We start from the raw sequence: 19,656 nt of genomic DNA on the forward strand, positions 1-19,656 counted from the left end.
GCTCGCCGCCGTCGTACCTCGTCCTTCGCGCAGAGGAGGCCGGGCTGCCGGAGAGCTCGGCCTGGGCCGCTGAGTATCCTCTCTGCTGAAGTGAACCGTGGCAAACGCAGTCAGCTAGCGGAATAACGGCTAAAAGCCGCTGGCAGAAAGGCAGCGTTCGCTTGCCAAGTCAGCACCGCCTTAGGATGCGTGGAGCATCTGCGGGGCTGACACGGGAGGTGGGAATAACTCCTGACGGTCGGACGCTGGAGTCGTTCAACAGCGGTTCTGCAGCACTTTCTCTTGGTGGTGTTAACGCAGAGCTGGAGCAGTAGAAGATCTTGTGTTTACCAGAATTGGACTTCGAATTCCCGTTCTCTGGCCCTCAGAGTGCATGTAAGGGTTAAAAAAAAAAGGCATTTGCTTATTTCATTTCTATTTAGTTGGATCAGAATCTGAATAGGAACTCTTCTGCAGTTGGGAACTGTTGGGGCCTAGTATCGCTCCCCGCCGTCAGTGCCCGTCTTGGGGTGTGTCGGTGCCCAGCCCGCAGCTGGTAGGCAGCGTTCTCTGTGTGTCGAATTTCGTAGGAAAAAGGCGTGTTTCCAGTGCTACTTCTGCGATTGCTTCTTGTGGGGCACTGTCCTGGTTTTGTTTGGGGGGGGGGCTGCGGTGGGGGCTGCTGCAAGAAGCTGCTGGAAGTTTCCCCTTTGTCCAGCGGGCTCGGCCGGGCCTGGGGCGGACCCACTGCCGGGCAGGGCCAAGCCGACTGGTGTCGGAATGTTCCGTGATAACGCCTCTGCCGTAACGGATTTAAGAAGGGGAAAATGAAGTGCAGTAGAGTAGCCAGGCCTGACACAGCTGCAGGTCAGGATTTTTGGTGTGTGTTAAAATTCAGTGTAAATCAAAGTTCACAAATGTTAGCTCATTTATAGCTAGCTTGCCTGTGCTGTACGCGTTGATACATCTCTTACAAGGAGAACTTAATTTATGCCTTAGTGCTTCTTCCCGTCCTGGCCGCTGGCACTGCTGCTTTTGGTTCTCTGCTGAAGTGATTTAAAGTTGAAATGTTAAAAATAGCGGTTGGTGGAGAGGCGTGTGCGGTTCCCTTCGCATCCAAAGCTTCCCCCCAGCATGTGGGGGTGGACCGCCCTCCCGAGAGGCCTGCAGCACTCTTGGGCGCCTCTAAATCGCGGCCTCCCGGGACAGAGGTGAAGTCCTCCTGCCTGTGAAGGTGTGGGCGCAGCTGGGGCCGTGGTCAGCGTTTCACACAGCCGCGCGGCGGGGACGCTGCGGGCTCTCGCTTGGCCGCTGGTTCATCCCAAGGTGCTGCACTGGGAGAAGTGAATGGGCTGGAGCAGAGTGGAGATGTTACTTAAAAAAAACAAACAAACAAAACCAAACCAACCAACCAAAACAAAAAAAAACCCCACAAAGCAAAAAAAAACAAACCCAAAACCACTGAAAAACCAAAAGAAAACAAAACAAAAAAAAAACCCCAACAAGGACAGAAGGTGAGGAAGAGGAGAGCCCGCGGCATCTCTAAGTGCTGCTGCTGGAGGACGTCTCGGTTCACAGCTGAGCTTTCTTGCTTCAGTTTTCTAAACGTCTTCTGACTGCTCGTAAGGACTTCAGGAAAAGGCTGATCTGCATGTTTTCAAAATTCCTTGGGACAAACCTTATTTAAATCGTTTTCTCTTATGTAGTCTGACTTCTTTGTTTCCATGCCTTTTTCCCTGGGATGTTTGTAGGCTGTGAAAGGTGCCTGCCAAGGCTTTGGTAATGAAACGCTGGACTCCCTACCATCTCAAACATCTCGCATCGCTGAAGGCCGTTAGTGCGATTGCTTTTAATGCAGGCCAGCAAAGAGATGAACGTTTTCCTTGGCTAGACAGAAACCATCAGACTCCGATGGGTTGATGAGTTCAGAGAACTGTCCTTACTGTAAGCTGGGGGAAGATTAGGGTGAAACATAAAGACAGACAAATGAAGGCCTTTGAGGTATTCAGGGAGAAGTTACTCACTTAAATGATTTGGAGTTTGTCCTCCTAGTGAAACAGAGCAAAGCCATCCTGTGGGTACTGTGTGTCTGGGGTGGTACGGACGTTTTTGTTAATACAACCAGATTTGGTGCGTGTACGGGTCAATGCCGGGGCAGGAGAGGAAGGGGCTTTGGTTTCCTAGTTTGGTTTCACTGGTTCAGGGTCTCAGGGGTGTTCCAGCTCTTACGTTAATGAAAAATTTCCCTGAAGGTGAGTGTGAAGAGCTAGCATGAATTGTCCAACTTTTGAAAACAGGACAGCGTTGTGATGTGTGAGTCTGTTCTTGATCTTACATGTGTATCAAGATGCAGAAATTCCCATTATTCTGTTTCCTAATTTGAAGAGTTGGATCAAAGCAGTAAAAAAATGAATCTACATGGTCTCTGGTTTGGCCAGCAGTTGATGGCCTCTGAATGTCATATCATGCAATAATCTGTTTTAAATGTTTTAGCTGAATGTTTCATTTTTGACGGTGTCACTTCCTTCTCTAATTTCAGTATTCCCAGGAGAAATAATGGATGAAAAGCTCTCTTACAAAGAATTTCTTGATCGCAATGACTCCTGGCCGATGGATGACAGAGACTTGTGCTTTGAATCGCAGCCCGTGTTCAAACCCATGGAGATGGCTGGTATGGCTGCATGACTCTTCAGATGGACCGCCAGTTATTTTATCGGCTGTGTAACGTAGAGCCCTGGCCTCTGTCCCCAAGGGAGGTTTTGTGCCCTTGCCTTGTGCTCACGCCTGTGTTCTTTAGGATGTGTTGCTCTGTTTTCCTAAAACGCATAGTTCTCGACACCAGAGCTGACTTAGCACATCAAGCCCCTAACTTGCCCCCGAGCGTAGTCTGGCTGCTTAAACACAGAGTTGCTGGTCCGGTGTGTTAGAGTACACAGCGCGGGGCTGAGCACGTTTCCCCTGGCTTGGCTCACGTGGCGAGAGCAGTTTTTGACTGACTCCCTCAGTTTAACCGCTCTTGAGTGCTGTGTCTTTCAGAGCAGGCCTCCCCAAAATTGTTGACAGCTGAAGGCCGGCCTTCCTGGCGCTCAGAAACGCCGGTTCCAGCTGTCACGTAGCCGCATCTGCAATGCGGGTCGGTCTGTTCCAGAGGCAGCCTGTGCAGCCGCTGGCTCTTGAAAATTAGATGAACCTTGTGTAACTTGCCCCTGCAAAAAGATAGCCTTTCACCCAGCAGCTTCCGCCCGGTTTTTCTCTCGGTTTTGAGAAAGCTTATGGGAAATCACTTGCTAGCTCCTGGGGGTATGAGAAATGTGTGCGCTGCCCAGATGGTAACAGGCAATAAACCCGGGGAAGGTACTGGCTGAAACAGGATGGAGCTTTTTGGGTGTGTTTGAGTGCTGTAGACCTGCTTACTAGATTATTTTCTTGCTATCTAAAGTGCGTATTTACTAAGAGATTCTCTGAAGAAACTACATATATTGTTACAAGGGTAAGAAATGATTCATGGAACAACTGGAACAAAAGAGCCACTTGTTTCTAAAAAGCAGTTGTTGAGTTTTTCCCTCGCATGGCTTTGTTGGATGGAAGAACGGGGTGTTGATGTAGCTATGCGCCACAGCCAGATGACAAACTTGTTGATTAGGAGCAGTTGATATCCCTAGCCCATCACCCAGTGTTCTTTTGGCCTGAATAATATGAATCGGAGGGTTATGTATTGCACAAAACCACATTTCCTTAGGTTTCACGTCCTTAGTGTCTTGCGTACCTGTGCGTGGATAAGGCACTGTGGATGAAAGTATTTCTCCCTACTGCTTTTCTTGGTGCTGTGCAAACGGGAGATTCCGCCTAGAGGTTGGCCGGTTCCCCTAACCGAGCAGAGAGGATAGAACAGCTCTACCAACTTGTCTGCAGAAGGAGAAAAATGTGAACAGCAGGCTCGTAAAAGTCTACGGGTTTATTAAAGATGTTTGTGCCTGCTCCGTGGAAAAGAGCAGGATGATTTCCCTCCCAAGGAGAGAATTCTCTGGTCAGCGGTGTAACAGGTCTCCCGCCCAGCACTGCTGTAGTTCCTCGTTCCTCGGTGGGAAACGTGGGAAATGCGGGTCTGCCCCTCCTGCGAGCAGCTGAAGGAGCGCGTCTGAGGCTGCCCCGGGCGGTGCCGTCGCACATCACACGCTGCGCTGGGGTTTGGCGGTGGGACCCAGCCCTGGGAAAGGAACCGCTGTGAGCGAAAACCTGCCTGCCTATTTCACACGTACCTGCAAGAAAAAGACTCGTTTCAAGAATTTTACTGTGGTGTAGAATGAATAAAACCTGAACATTATCTCAGTGCTTGCAAGCTTTGGCAGCGCTGCAAGGCCCGTAATCGCAGGTGTATCATGATTGGTTACAGGCAGTTACCCAAATGCGAAGAGTTCCCATTTAGGTGATTTACAGCAGTGTGCTCTTGTTAGCCCACAGTCACTGGGAAACTGGAGCTGTGTCTCGGAACAGCAAAGGGCGCGAGTGTCTGTGGAAGTCAGCTGAGAAGAAACTTCCAGAAACGTCTTGATGATCTTACCTCCAGCTGTCTGCAAACAATACTCTCGGATTCTTAACATTTTGCAAATTTTGAGCAGGTAGAGAAATATTTTCAGGGCTCATTTAATGCAAGAACTGATAATTTCCTACGCTGGCCGCATCCCATCCGCACAGTTCATCCTGTTTTGTTTTTAAGTTGAGATAAGGCACTTATTTAGTCTTGGTAATCCTGTTTTGAACAGCTTGAAGTTAAAAATTTCTGCAGCTAATGCTGAAGCAAGATATTGTCTTGGCATCTCAAATAGTCTGGTAAACTTGTAAAAGAATTCGTGCAGCTCACCTGGTCTCGACGTCTTGGAGCACCGTGGGCGTGTGAACATTTGAAGGGTGGCTGTCATCCCCGCAGACAGCGTGCCTGACATGAAAATGGGTGACGGCCTTCAGCTGAATCCCTTTTCGTTGTGCTGAACTGGAAGAAATCTGCAGTGTCCGGAAATCGGTGTGTGACAGCGGCGTCGGGAACAGAGAGTTCCTCAGCTCCTGGGTGATGCAGCGTGCGAGGCGCTCATGAGAAGTGTCACTCACCTGCGAGCGGCGAAACCACTGGGTGCTCGGCCCTGCCTGGCTGGAGGGGGGCGCGGTGTGCAGCCGGCACAAACCAGCAAGGTGTACTGGGAATCGTTGGTTGCAGAACACGTCCAGGGGTTTGTAACCTACGGGGTAGTTTGTTTGAGAGGGGAATGCCGCGTTTCCTTCCCCTTGCAGTCTCTTGCCCGTGACAGTACAGCGGCTAACTCGCGGAAGGGCTGGCTTTTCTTTGTTTTATTCTCTCCATGAGGTCGCCTCTCTGCTCTCCGACTCATGGCATTTCAGATTCTTATAAAACCCAGCGTGGTGGTTCTCTGTCCTGTCCGGTTTGAATGCCTGTGCTGATTACTTCGGGGGAAAGGAGATGTGTGGGCACAAAAAGTAAAACTTGCAGAAAAGGAACTTTCTCTTGCCGAAGCCTCAGCTGCTGAAGTACCATCTTTTGCAGAGGACATTGGTAGATCCACTTCAACCTGGACTAAAAGCAGAACAGAGCTAACGCGCGTTAGACCAACCAAAGCTGACACCAGGCAACCTGCAAACGTGGACTGAAGGTCCTGACAGCCTCACCAGTGCCTCTGGTCTGGAACTGAGGGCGAAGGCTGCTCGTCAGCGTGGGACACTGGGAGATGTGTTCTTTTCCTGCCTGGCTTGTAACTTAAAGTACTGGTCCACCAGCCAGATTATACTGGTATGGTGTTCTTGGGGAGGTGAGCATGTAGCTTACACAGGCTTTCCCTGGTCTGCTGTGGAGTTAACAGAGCTGGAGCTCAGCCGTTGTTCCGGGCTCAAGTTAGCTGTGCGTGTCCATCGGGTCAGAAACAGATGCTTCCTCCTTGAGAGGAGGAGACGAGGTCTCCGTGCGACAGTCGGAATCCAGACTTTAGTTGGTTTTCCTAGGAAAGAGCAACCGTGTTTTACTGTTGGGCATAAACTCTAATCATGAAGGTGTTTGCCTCTGGTAAATAATCCTGAAAGCAGCTTTCCCTCAGAAGTCCAGTGGTGGTGTCAGGTGCATCTTCATCTTGTGTTTTAAATAATCTTCCTCTGCATCGCGTCGTCCCCCTGTGTGGTGACACTGGTATTGTTCTTGCCTCCTGCCAGACCCCTTCGGCATGCACAGAGGGGAGAATCTGCCTGATTTATCGTTTCCGACTGACATGAAGAGTATGCCGCTGTACACGGACCACGTTGATGCTTCCAGAGACATCCATGGTGAGGTCCTCCTCGGCAAATGTCCCTGATGGTCAGGTTTTGGTGGCTTCTCTGTTGACTTTCATATACTGAAAACTGTTAAGCTGCTAAGTGCATGGACTGTTTAATCTCTTCCCATATTTTTTTACATTTTTGTGTATCTGTGCCTAAAGCCATTCCAATGGCTACTTCCAGGAAGGTTTTTTGAAGTATAGTGAGGCAGAAGGAGGTAGGACATCTACATGAGTTGAAGCAGGAGCTACCAGTGGCTCTTGTCTTGATGGCTTGAAACCAAATACGCATGAACTTTTTTCCACAAAGTAGTCTTCAGTGTTTGGACTGTTGGAGTTTAAGCGGTTATTAAGAATAATTCATGGGAGCAGAAGCAGAAAGCGAAAGGGAAATAATTTGCCTGTGCTTGCTGTCTTGCACCTTGATAGAAAATTACATATGCGTACCTAATTTACAATGCAGCGTTACACAGACCTTACGTTTTGGAGGGGAGTCGTTAGGGTTAGCATAGTGATTAACAGATGGTCTTTTTGTTTCGTTAGCACCACACGGATCTATGATGGTACCTGAACAACCTTTCCTGGGGACCCTGTACTCTCCTGCAGAGGCTCTAGACCCATCAGCCTTCATTGGCCTGGATTCAACTGCGGCATTTCTGCAGGACAAAGCGGGTGAGAAGCAGCTGCTTCGCTATTACTGTGTCCTGCTAGCTGGGTCTGAAAGGTGTGCAGCTGGGAAATCCTGGTTTACTGGTGCTAAAGAATCTTGGTGGGGAGCTGAATGCCTAAAATGAGTAAGGTCAGAAAGTATCCTATTGGCGATGACCGTTCTTGGTTCAGTGTGAATGTTCTGAAGGTGTTAGGAGATCTCAGAATGGTTGGGGTTGGAAGGGACCTCTGGAGGTCATCGTGTCCAGTTCCCCTGCTCAAGCAGGGCCTCCCAGAGCCAGTTGCCCAGAATAACTGAGCAAAGAACCTGCTCTGTCAGATCCTAGCTCGGTATGACTCTTCTCTGATGCAAGCTTTCGCTAGCAATAATCGCAGAAGAACATGATATTCTATCACCATTCTAAAGGGAACTGAGAAGTCACCTGAGAATGAACTCTCAGGGTCAATACCTTCAGCTCAAAAGTAAAGCAGTGTTAGTGGCAGGACTAAATGTGTGTGTTTTCCGTAGTGCCTGAAGAACACTGGATGGGAGCTCAGCATGACGTGAAGGGACCAGATGCCTCTTTCTTTGCTGAGCCACCAGGTAAAAATGGTTTTGAGTTGATCTGTGAGAATAGTCTATAGAGAGTTTCTGAGCAGCAGAAGCAGAGCTTCTCTCCTTGCCTGCCTTTTCAAGAAGACAAGGCTGTAGTGCAGTGAAGTGGGACCTGACCAAGAAAAAAATGTTGTGGTTCTCACATCGGTTTAGAATAGAAGCACATGTTTTAGAGAGAAGTTAATTAACACACATTTTCTAGTTTAGTGCTTGCTGTAAGGGATGGGGAGAACCCTGCGTTTTATAGACTGTTCACTTCTAATTTAGGGTGACCAATTTAATAAGTGCGGTTCCAAGCCAACCATCGGCAGATATTAGCAACATGCCCTTTTGGGGACGTACCGTGTAGCAGGGCTTTGACTCTCTGAGAGCATTGCCCTTTCCTGGGTTTTGGGGAATTAAGGTAGCAGATGTAGATCTGTGCAAAAAAATACGTTCAGCAGGAAGCTCTCTGGATTCCAGGCTGTGTCTCCGTTCTGGGACTCTCCTTACGGTGAAGGTTCTGTAAATTCCAGTTGGGAGCTGTGGTCAAGCATTACTTGACACCAAAATAATAAATAGGATTAATTGAGGAGAAACTCTGAAAGTGGAACTTTACTGCTGTCAGGGATTCTAGTCTTTGTACGCGCTGAGAGCCAAATCGCTGACCTGAGCGGTAAGTCAGGGCACTTGTAGCTGAGGGCACCAACAAACGCAATTTTGGCTCATGCATAATGAACAGAATTTAAAACTAAATTCTAATTGCAAACCTGTCTCTTCTGTTGAATTATCTTCAGATTCTGGCTACAGTTAAGTCTCTGAAGCTCCATTGAGACATAATTCCGTTGCGATTGTGTGTGTATTACGGTATTTAACCCATAATGGGGTCCTTATTGCTGGTTTTGGTGAACGAGTGAAGAGGAGAGTAGTTTAACACTGGTCGTAGGAAGAAGGACTTTTCTGGAGCTGGTGGCTCTACCTAGAGCTCAGGGTGGAACTGGGATGCGTTGTAACAAAACATTGCTCAACTTTGTCACAGCAGTAGCTTCTCTCAAGATGCAGATGTTTTCCTAGGTACTGCACGAACTAATCTTCTGAAAATGGACAATAAAACCTGATTCTGGTTTTGTCCAACCCCACTGGGATGCTGAAGTGGGGGAGCTTACTCATCAGGGTTGCTGCTGCAGGCAGCACGGTGAGAGGGTGAGTCACGTCCTGGCGACTGCAGGAGAGAAAGCTGTTTGCTGAAGATCTGAGTGCTTAATCAAACTTTGTGTGTGCCCAGGGACTGAAGCGGTAAAGCCGAACTTGCCAGAAAGCCCCGAAGCAGTGGTTCCTGGTTTCTTTCCTGCTGCCGTAACAGCGTCCCCAGGAGAGGCCGAAGCTGCTGATGGACCAAAAGGTGCGGCGTCAGGTAAAATGGGCCCAGTCGAAGGACTGGTGCTGGCTGAAGGTGTAGGATACCTGAGTTGTGTTGGTGAGAAGTGGCCAGCCTGCTGGACTTTTTGACTCTTGTGTCACGGTGCAGTAAATGATTCCATGATTCTGTACTTTCTCAAAATATTAACTTCAGAAAAATGTTCAGGTGTGTCAAGAACGTGGTTTTACCGTGAGTCTGATGCTGTGTATAAATACCTTAAAAACTCTCAGTTTGAAAGACTCTCCTTAAAACAGAGTTTCTAATGTATTTATACACAGCGTCAGACTCATGGTATGGTCTTTGTCTGGTTTCTTCAGGCTTTATTCCAGTATGTTCCATGATTCATGCCACGGAGGGCATCCATTCTGCTTTTAATACCTGTTTCTTTACTGTCTTACTCTTCTGTACAGTCACAATCTTCAAATTTTATTTTGGAGAGGATCATGATATCACTTCAAAAAAAAAAAAAACCAAACCCCAAACAACCAAAACAACAACAAAAAACCCCAGCAGCAACCAAAGAAACACCGGCACAACCAGACGCGGGCTGGTGCGTGATGGATGGGTTTGGTTTGGCTCACCGGAACGTTGCTTTCATCTAAATGGCTGCTGAAGGGCTATTTTAAAAGGGACTTTTTCCATTTTGGTAATTTCTTTCCTTTTTCGGTTTAAGTATCTAATTTAAGATTTTAATATTGTTTCCATTGTTTGGGGAGGATATTTTTAGATGTGACTCGAACAATCAGCAGATTAATTTTTTTTTTTTAACATCTGCTCAGCAATATATCTGAGACGCTCCGGTCACAGTGCTGCGTTACGCAGAGCCGGGCGGTGCTGGGGCTGCTGAAATTAATAGCTGCAGAAGGGCAATTGGTGCTTCTGGCCTTTGAGAATTTGTAAAAACTTGCCTCTAGACAGCTGAAATGTTAAACTGAAGCTGACTGGAAACAACCCTTTAAGGGAATGTTATGAAAATGCTAACATACATGCAGCGGCTTAATTGTACTGTGAACGGAGAGATGTTCTTTTGAAACTGGTGGCTGAGTGTTTAGTAGCTACTCTATAAAAACAGACGAGGCCAAGTTGAAGATGAAGGAATAAAGGGCAGCTGGTGATTCACTGGATGGCGGTGTCCCTTGTGTCCAGAGCGCCGATGGTCCTGGTCAGGCTGCAGTGCCGTGCCACCCCTGAACAGAATAAACAATGTTTAAAATGAAGTGTGTGTGGCTCTGGAACGTTTCAGGACCTTTTCCACCATTGCAGTACACAGCTGGGCTCGTAAAGCTGACACCAAAACCTTCTGTGTCCTGCTGTGCAGGAAAAACCCCTCGTTGGGGTTCTTGCGTATGTTCTGCCGGAGCGCGTTGCTCGCAGTGGATCCTGCCAGCCCCGGAGCGTCAGGGAGTTCTGCAGAAAACAACGCAGCTCTTGGCTGGGGCACGTCAGGAGCAGATGGGTGTCTAACGCGGTAGTCAAGGATACGAAACACGGCACCTGAGGCTGTCGTAGGCCAGGCGCTCGGTGCCTTGAGGAGGCCCATAAAGTCCAGTACAAGTCGGGCACGCTGGCATAACGGGGGAATACACAATGCTGGAAGACGGGGAGAGAAAGCCCCGTCTTCTCTAGTCATAAACCCAAACTGTCGGGTATTTACGTGCTGTATTCTTTGTTGGTATCTGTGTTTCTGCAGCAGATGCAGCCTGTGTTCCATCCTCGGATGTCGTGCCTGTTTCTGCGGACAAAGCCGGGTCCTTTCTCGCAGGAGACACCAAACCTCCTCAAGCTCTGGATGCTGGATTTGCACCTGCAGCAGAAGCCAGCCCTCTTCAGGCTGCGGAGGGCGGGTTTGCTCCTGCGCCGGAAGCCAAGCCTCCCAGCACTGTCAGTGCTGCCTCCGCCCCAGCAGCGGGGGCTGCCTTCACCCCAGCAGCAGATCCTACGTCCCATTACGCTATGGATTTGGAGTTTGCCCCAGCAGAAGTTGCAGGGTTTGCCCCAGCAGCAGATGTGGAATCTCACCGTGCGATGGATTTGGAGTTCGCCCCAGCAGCAGATACTAAATCTCCTCATGCTATGGATTTGGAGTTCGCCCCAGCAGCAGATACTAAATCCCATCATGCCATGGATTCTGAGTTTGCCCCAGCAGCAGATGTGGAGTTTGCCCCTGCAGCAGAAGTCAACCATCATCATCTTACGGATTCTGGGTTTGCTCCTGTGGCAGAAGCCAAGCCTCTTCCTGCCCTGGACTCTGGGGTTGTCTCTGCAGAAGCCACGTCTGTCCCTGCGGCTGACGCCAAGGTCGCTGCATCTGAAGAGCTGATGGCGTCGGAGTCTTCTCTGGAGCACGACAAGTCGCCCTTTGAGAAGCCTCCTGCAGGTGAGCGTCCAGGCCGGAAAGCTTCCTTCAGGCTTGAAACAGGTTGGCAAGGGGTGTGAGAAGGGAGCTCTGCGTTGGCACGGCGCTGGCACAGCAACACTCCTGGTAGCACGTAGTGATGGCTACACAGATGCACAATTCTCATGAGGCTCTACAGAAGTTTTTGGGTTTTTTTTAGTAGTTAAGTTTGACTAGCCTTGCACAAAACATCTTACGTAGAGCTCGATTCTGCTGTCAAGACACTGGCAGAGGAAGTGCTTCACAAGGATTTTTCACTTAGAAAATATAAAACTAGAATATCTTAATTGGTTGTTCAATTTTTGTTTGTTTAGTTTTACTTGTCATTCCTAGCAGTGACATGTTTTTTGGGGCAGCCATGGAGACATTTTAGTTCATCCCTTTCTGTACTTATTTTTGTGTCACTGTCATCCTCAGCGTGTAGGGAATCACTGCAGACCCTGTAGGACACGGGTTTGAAACAAAGGTTCTTCTCTTGAAAGGGGTTTCTGAACAGACTGCTAGGCGTTGAGAATTCTGTGACGTTTCCTGGGACTGACGACAGGTGTCAAAGTGCCGGCGGGCGTTTTGGTTTTCCCTGAGGGGGACGGTGGACTTGCTGTGCTGCACAGGTGTGTCACAGGACACTGCCCTTTGGAGAGAAAATACTGTCCAAGTACAGCAGGTAGCACTGGGCAGCGGCAGTACGTGTGGGCTGATCGCAGAAGAGTTGGAGTGGGATATTTTATTTTCTTCCTTACCTTCTGATGCTCTTTAACTTTACGAATATATTTCAGAAGAGAGAAGTTTTAACAAAAAAAACCCCAACCCTACTAGAATGGAGTAACTGAGAGGCGTAGGTGGGTGGATGAAAGAATAAATAGCAGCCAGTACAGGAAGATCGGCTTTAGCAGAACACTTGAGCTTTCAGGAGAGGGGAGCTGGTAGAAAGTTATTTGGAAAAGCAGGTTACCGCTGTTCTGGAAGTGAGGAAAACCTTGAGTTTCTGGTGGGAGATCAGATGTAGGTGAGGAGGTGATTTTTACCTTGCATAGTCTGATCTAAATGAAAAACAATATGAATTTTTATTTGTTACATTCTGTTTGTAGAAGCAGGTGCAGAACGAGAAGCAAGCGTCCCCGAAGCTTGTGTTGATCTGTTAGCGAAAGCAGAGGCGAGCAGCCCGCCTCCCAGCCGCCGCGAAGAGCGCCTTCCAGAGCAGCCGAACCGTCTTCCCGAACCAGCGGGTGAGAAACACAAACCGCGGCGTAAAACTGGAGCCAGCGCTTTGCTAGCAGCTGGTTCTGCCCCACCGCCAAAGTCCTTTCTCACAGCCGCTGCTCCCTGTCCGTATCAAGGGCAGAGCAAGCAGGGTGTGATTTCAGGAAGGTTATTGGTGAGGGCAGACACGGGGACTGTAGAAATAGGTGGCAGTCTTAAACTTTGCCAGTGCCATCATATCACTTGGCTTTTTCTTCCTCAGCCAGGGTTGTACCAGTGTCTGTTATAATTTCTATTTCTATTTGAAATTGAAATACAACGTTCTAGTTACGTCTAGAACTGTTCTCCAGTGTAATTATGTCTTACAGATTAAAACGTGTTGTAATTATGTGTAGTGTCTGCACGAATATATTCTGAGGTGCGTGTGAATACGGGATGATTAGCGTTAGAGAGGGACTGATAACGGAGTATTCTCTGGGTTTGAATTCCAGTGGGAAGCTAGCATAGGCTGAATCTGCTTGATTACAAAGAGGAAAAAAAAACCCAAACCCCAAACCCTCACCCTGTGCTTAAGCCCTGAGTCTCTGCTTCCTGCTTTACCTCCACCTTGGCACGGCTACCAAAATAAAAAATTGCTGCTTAAGATGTGATTGTGAGGAGATAATATGTGGTAGACTACACTATCTTAAAGACTTCATCCCTGTTGACAATAAAAATAAACCCGTACCCTTTCCAAGGGCTAGCCTTTCAGCTGCAGGTTGCCTGTGTTCGTAAGAACTGAAGCGTTCCCTTTGTATTTTCCGTATTCCAGCTCCACTGGAAGCAGAAGAAGCTGTTGCACTAGAAAACAAAGACCTCCTTCCAGAAAAACCTGTTACAGCCGTGGATGTTACTGTTACAGAGAAACAAAAGGAGGAGGCTGAACACAACCACGTCCAGCACGCAGAGCCTCAGCCGGAAGCAGCCCTGCAGGAGCCCGCAGGTGGGATATAAATAAAAATTCTGGTTTAGAACGGAGATCACCTCCTGTGAACTGTTCACCTCTTCCTGCTCACTGCGCTGCCGCTCGAGCACGCAGAAATCTTTTGCACCAAGCAGCTATGCGGTTCTTGGCGTTCACCGGTGAATTGCTTGCGCTGTGCCTCTAACCCCTGCCCTCTTCCATAGCCTCCTCCTCTCCGCGTTCACCAGACTGGAAGCCCAGATGTGGGTGCTGTTCGTACCTTGTCACTGGGCCTGGCTTAGATCTCTTCTGCTGTAGAATTTCAAAGCTCACCATCTTTTTGCCGTTACTGCTAGCTTTTTATTTTGGTGTTAAAAAGGACCGTTAATTCTTATTGCAATATTCCTAGTGAAGACCTCCTTCCAAATTGAGTTTTGTAATTACCACAGGAAAATGGAATTTTTTCCCTGCTCCACTAGCCCAGCCTCTCCGATGAGCTGTTATTGCTTCCGCTCGTGACTGGAGGCTGATTTGTGGACCAGGGCTAGCTGACAAATAACCGGTGCGCTCTCTAAAATCGGTGGCTTGTAGCTAAGGAAACCCAGCGCTGCCTGTCACGGGGTTCGGCAAAGGACTTCTCTTACGGAGGTTCTGCCTTCCGCTGCTTCCACCGTGGGTGCTGTGGGGAACTTCAGCTCTTCTGCTCCCCCTTCCCCTTGTACCCTTCTCTCTTCTCTAGCCTCAGCTTTCCACTAAAGTTTTATTTTCACATTTTGGAAGGATGCCAGTTAGGGATATAAAAAGTGTATCTGTTTCCTTGTCTTGCTGAGACAAAACGGATCCTGAATGCATTTTTAAAAAGAGATAGCATATCCTGACAAGAACTCCTGCTTTTCGGTGGGGTGAGAGGATCTGTCAGGAATGATGTATTTTTAAATAGCGTTGACGTATTTATCGGTAGCTGTTTAAATAGACTTTGCGTGTAAATGTCTATCCCAGCCCTACTGAGGTGGATTTAGAATCAGTGTAGTATCGGTGCTGGAAAATTCTGCATGTGTGGCTGTCTGGACTATTTTAGATGGCTAAAATCACATATATAGTATATTTATTTATTTTTTAAAGCAAATAGTTGCTTCGATGTTTGAGCAGGCTTCCTGTATTCCAGGTTTACCCACTGCACAAATCAGGCAAGCTAACAAATCAAGTGACCGCAGGTTTGGCAGAGCGAAACCTGCGCCAGTGCCTATTGCAGAGGTACCAGAGGAACGTCTGATAGGTCTCCCACAGCCGAAGAGCGCAGACCCAAGAGTAGACCCCTATTCTGTAGTGGAACTCGGATGCGGTGCTGGAACATCCCCTCGCGCTAGGGTCTCACATAAAAAGGCGACTGAGCAGCCGCCCGGCGCGCTGTCGGAGTCTACGGAGAGCTGCGGAGACGTACCGAGGGAGAGCTGGGATTTGGACGGTTCTCTGGCCATTGTGAAGAAAAAGAAAAAGAAACCGAAACAAAAGAGAAACCAGCTGCCAAGAACAACGGAGTTCTGGGATGAAAATGTCACAGTCTCCAAAGCTCCGAGAAATTCTCCATTTGCTGATGAATGGCAAAAACCAGATGTCTGTCCCGCAATGCCTGCTGAGGCTCGCAGAGAGCAGTCAGTTGCCTCAGGAAGCAGAGCTTTGGATACGCCAAAGGATGCTAAAATAATACCACAAAGTCATGTCCCGGATGATCCAAATGCCTTCTCAGTGCCAGCACCAGGACAGCGGGCCCAAAAACCCAGCGTGCCGTTCGAGTCTGCCTGGGATGCCAAAGATGGAGACGTCATGAAAATGGAAGAAATGAGAGATGACAGTTGGCAGTCTAAAGGCAAAAGGAAGCAGGTTCCCTTGGAGCAGGCAGGCAAGACTAAGGTGGGGGAGCCCGTTACAGCAAAGGTGCCAGCCGGGCCTTTGCAAAAAGATTTCCTTGATAAAAGGGAGAGGAAGGAGTATAAGGAACCCGAATGTGCTGACCTGACAGCGTCTCCTTCGGAAGCCATCAATCTAAGCAAAGTAGAAGCTCCTTCAGAGACCAGACCTTCAGGATTGCTCCTTTCTGATCAAGATAAGGGGACTCAACGCCCCTCTCCTGTGCGTGAAGCGTTCAGTGACACTGTCCACCCTCAGCTTCAGGCTTCCAGCGGGTCACTGGAAGAAGGAGCTAAGAAAAGAGGGAGTTGTGAAAAAAGCAAAGGGGTTGGAAATGAATCCTTCCACAAGCCTGTTCTTCTAGAGGCTGCGGCCCCGTCGGGCACGCTTCCTAACGAGCTGAAGGCAGCTGATGAATCTAAAACAGCGTCCTCTGACAAGTCCATCGCTCCAGAGGAAGAATTGAAGGCTCCGACAGATAGGGCTAAAACGCCGGTTACACCATTAGTTCTACCAAACCCCGAGGAAGTCACTGCTCTGCAAAACAGAAAGGCTGATGGTTTCTCAGGGCAGCCGTTTCTTCTCTCACCCAAGTCTGACACCACGCAACGTCCCGCCTCTGCCGAAGCCGTGGGCAGAGCGGTGGTGGCAGATTCCCCTGACAAAAACAAAGGGAAAGGATTTATTGAGGTAGAGCAGCAGGCTGGAAAAGATCCCGCTATTGTACATGGGATGGACAGACCTAGAAAAAAGCGTAGTGAAGGGAAAGTAAAAAAAATGAGAACCTTCCCTGAGCACATGCTCAAGCCGATGCTTTCGGAGGATGTAGGCAAACCTACGGATGCAGCGAGGACAGAGGAGGCTGTAAAAGAACCAGCGTTCCCTGATAAAGGCAGAGGCTTCACTGCCAGAGCTTCTCCGTCAGGAAGCGTTACTCATGCTTACCCTGCGGACAAGCCAAAAAAAAGAGGTAGTGATGGAAGAAGTAAAAAGGGGGAAAGAGGTTTTTTCCAGCAGCCTTTTCTCGAGAATAAGATGGATCCAAGTAGTTTTCCTGACTTGACTGGGAAGACTGAGGAAGTTAGGGATACAGGCAGAGAGTGGGGCTGTGCTAGTGCTGGCTGTTCTCAGGAGAGTACCTCAGGTGTGACTAAAATGCACAGGTCAGCTGAACCGGGAACAGGGGAGCCGAAGGAAAACGTTGGGAGAAATGAAATGGCTGATGTGCGAGCTTTACACCAGCCGTTCCTGCCGGAGAGCGGGCGGGAGGAAGCGAAGCGCCTCGCCGAGGCTGACACGGTCGGCAAAGCAGAAGAGGTCGGTTTGGTGAACACAGGCAAAGGGGCTCGAGCGACCTGGGCAGGCGAATCCGTGGTGAATTCTGACGCGGCCCTGGCGGCAGACAAACCCAGGAAGAGATGTAGTGATGGGAAAAGGAAAAAAAGGGAGAAAAGTCCCTTTGGGCAGGCAGCTGGCCTGGGTGCTGGGGTGGAAACAAGCAGTCCTTTGAGCAAAGAGGAGGGAGCTGGGAACACAACAGAGGTGACTTCTGATAAAGGGAAGGTGTCTGGCTTTGAGAGCGAGCTTTTCCTGGAGAGCCTGCCAGACAGAACCAGAGAGGCGCTGGCAAAGCCCGAGAGATGGGGCGGCGGTAGGAGCAGCGTCTCTGATCAGCCGGTTCTGTCAGGTCATAGAACAGAGACCGCAGAGCCAGAAACAGTCAGCACTACCGAAACCTGGCCCGTGGGTAGAGGTAAGGAGCTAGATACCTCCGAGCCCGTCCCGCAGCACAGGACAGATGCAGCTGTGGCGCGTGGTCCCGCCGGGGAACCGGTGGTGGACAAGCCGAAGAAAAAGAGTAGAGATGTGAAGGGGAAAAAGGCTGAGAATAGTCTTGAGCACTCTGTGGCACGGGGCCCAGGTAGCACCTCTGCAAGAGGTGAAGAGGTGGGGGATACTAAACAAACTCAGTCTTGTGATAAAGGCAGAGAGACTAACTGCAGCACTTCAGCCGGTCTGCTCGGTGACGTAAGCGATGCTACTGAAGGACAAGCTCCTGCTGTGCCTCTGGAGCCAGAAAAATCACACACGACTGCTAGGGAGGAATGCAAAAAGATGGAGGCTGGCTTGCAGCAGCCACGTCTTCTGGAGCATAAAGCAGGTGCAGAGACCTTTCCTGCTTATGACACGGAGATGACTGGCAAATCTGAAGCAGAAAGTCCTGCTCCTTCCAGCGCGGGGGGCAAACTTCCTATCCCAGAGCATCCATCAGTGGCAGATCACGCTTTGGCCGCGGCCACTGACAGATCTAAGAAGAGGGCTTATGATGGAAGCAGTAAAAAGGCCAAAAACGCCTCTGAGCAGCCTGGTCTAGAGCCGAAAACGGACAGGAGAGAGGGGCAGCCTCCCGTAGGATCTGAGGTGGAGTGTGGAATGGCAAACACGGAGCTGGTAGATGAGAACAGAAATATTAAAAACTTTCCCACTGACCCTCAGACGCTTTGGGGTAGTAAGGGAAGCGTCTGTGAATCCCTTGCTCAGCCTGTGGGAGCCGGCCCTGACAACGCCGGCCGTGCTTCCTCTGGCTTCCCGGAGCAGATGGGTGAGGGTGCGAGCGCTGAAGGGCTTCCCCCTCCTGAAGCACAGGCGGAGAACGGCAGCAAAGGGCCTGGACCTGGTGCTAAGGAGCTGCAGACGCAGAAATCTTGCGAGCGACCCATCAACGTGGGACACACAGAGCCTGGAAAAGAGGTTTCAAAGGAAGATGGCAAAACCAAAGAGACTGCTTCCCGGGATGGGAGCGAGGTGGGTAAACCACTTTGTTTGGACCATTCGGTTAAACGGGACAGTAAAGCACAGGAGGACGCTGTTCACCTTTCTCCCGTGGCAAAGGCGGATGATAAAGAAATGAGAACCGCCGATAAAAAGCAAACTGCTGCCAACGCTTCCCCAGACCTTCCTCAGAAGGCGGCAGATCCAAAAAGCAGACCGGCTCCTGTAGGTGCCGAAGGGACAGGGAAACTAGAAGCAGCCGTCACTTCTGGAGAGGACGCGGGGCGCGGTTCCCTGGAACTTGCGGCGACACCAGAGAGCAAAGCAGAAGGCGCCGTGTCGCGGGGCGCGGCAGGAGCATCGATGGAGAGTAAAGCCAGAGAGGCTGAGCTGGATGGGGGCAAGAGCAGCGGGCAGAGCTCGCTGGGGTTCCCGGGCAGATTGGACAATGAAGCTGTTGAAGCAGAGGCCGCTGCGTTAGATCTGACAGCTGCCCAAACAGCCCACATCAGTCCCGGAGATAACGAGAAGGGTCGTGCTCGGCCCGCAGAGGAGGAGGAGGCTCACCTGCGGGCTGCCCCGGCGCTGAAGCCTGAAGCGGATAAACCTGAAGGCACAACTAAAGGAAAAGATGAATGTGAACAAAAAGCTGCGAAGGAGGCAAAGAAAGAGAAGGTTAAAGCGGCAGAGCAGCTGAAAGGCTACATGAGACCCACAAAGTCGAGAGGGGTGCCCACCCTGCCAGCCAGGGCTGCTGCTCCAGACCGAGAGAGACCGAGGCAGCCGACACCCGCCGGCGCGGGCCGGCAGAGGCGAGAACAAGGTGTGTGCGTGCGATGTGAGCTAGCGGCGTAACCCAGCCGGCTTGCCCGCAAGACCTCGCTGTTTGTCAGTGCGTTGGCATGAGTTCGTAACTGTTAATCCGGCGTGGCACAAGCGAGTGTGGCATGACTGGGTTTTGGCTGATGTGAAAAGGCTGTTAGTTCTGCTTGCCTGCCTCACGGCGCTAATTCCCAGAGTGGAGGACTGACAGCTTGGTCTGAGCTGCAGAACTCATGATTGTTTTTTAAAAATTCATTCAGAGTTGATTTTACCTATATATTGTAGAATATTTAAGTAAACTGGCACTTTTTGGTGTTGTGTTAGCTTCCCGTCATCCCAGGCGGAAAGCGGCCTTCATCTGCAGCGCTGCAGCGAGTCGCGCTCACGGAATAGCGCTGTGCGCCCCTGGCACGCAGGGAACGGAGTATTGCTGTGGCAGGAAACGTTCTCGATCACTGCTGTCGTGCAGGGTTTGGTTTTAGTCCTACCTCAGGCCAGCTACAACCTCCTACTTTTTCTCCTGCAGTTGGGTGGTGACTCTCTCTTAAGCTGCCTTGAACTGCTACGTCTCTAAAATTCTGCTAGGTTCCTTCTGGGGCGATAATGCTCACTGAAACAGAGCAGTAAGAAAACAATGGTGGGACTGGTACGGATTTTCAG

General features: G+C 49.8%; 1 protein-coding gene across 9 annotated transcripts in view; it reads left to right on the top strand.

Annotated features, from left to right (window-relative positions):
- MAP4 (microtubule associated protein 4) overlaps positions 1-19,656 on the top strand; it is a 151,109-nt gene that overhangs the window by 89,558 nt on the left and 41,895 nt on the right. For 7 of the 9 annotated variants that reach the window (XM_086741614.1, XM_086741607.1, XM_086741613.1 and 4 more), the window contains exons 5-13: positions 2,519-2,650; positions 6,193-6,303; positions 6,837-6,965; positions 7,471-7,545; positions 8,822-8,950; positions 10,647-11,333; positions 12,440-12,577; positions 13,363-13,533; positions 14,660-18,997. In XM_086741614.1, coding sequence (XP_086597740.1) covers positions 2,519-2,650; positions 6,193-6,303; positions 6,837-6,965; positions 7,471-7,545; positions 8,822-8,950; positions 10,647-11,333; positions 12,440-12,577; positions 13,363-13,533; positions 14,660-18,997 — 5,910 coding nt within the window. The remainder of the gene's footprint in view (positions 1-2,518; positions 2,651-6,192; positions 6,304-6,836; positions 6,966-7,470; positions 7,546-8,821; positions 8,951-10,646; positions 11,334-12,439; positions 12,578-13,362; positions 13,534-14,659; positions 18,998-19,656) is intronic. The other 2 variants (XM_086741611.1, XM_086741612.1) reach the window with 2 other exon arrangements.

This window comes from Chlamydotis macqueenii, chromosome 2 (genome assembly GCF_036417535.1).
Source record: "Chlamydotis macqueenii isolate bChlMac1 chromosome 2, bChlMac1.mat, whole genome shotgun sequence".
In the NCBI taxonomy this organism is placed as follows: domain Eukaryota; kingdom Metazoa; phylum Chordata; class Aves; order Otidiformes; family Otididae; genus Chlamydotis; species Chlamydotis macqueenii.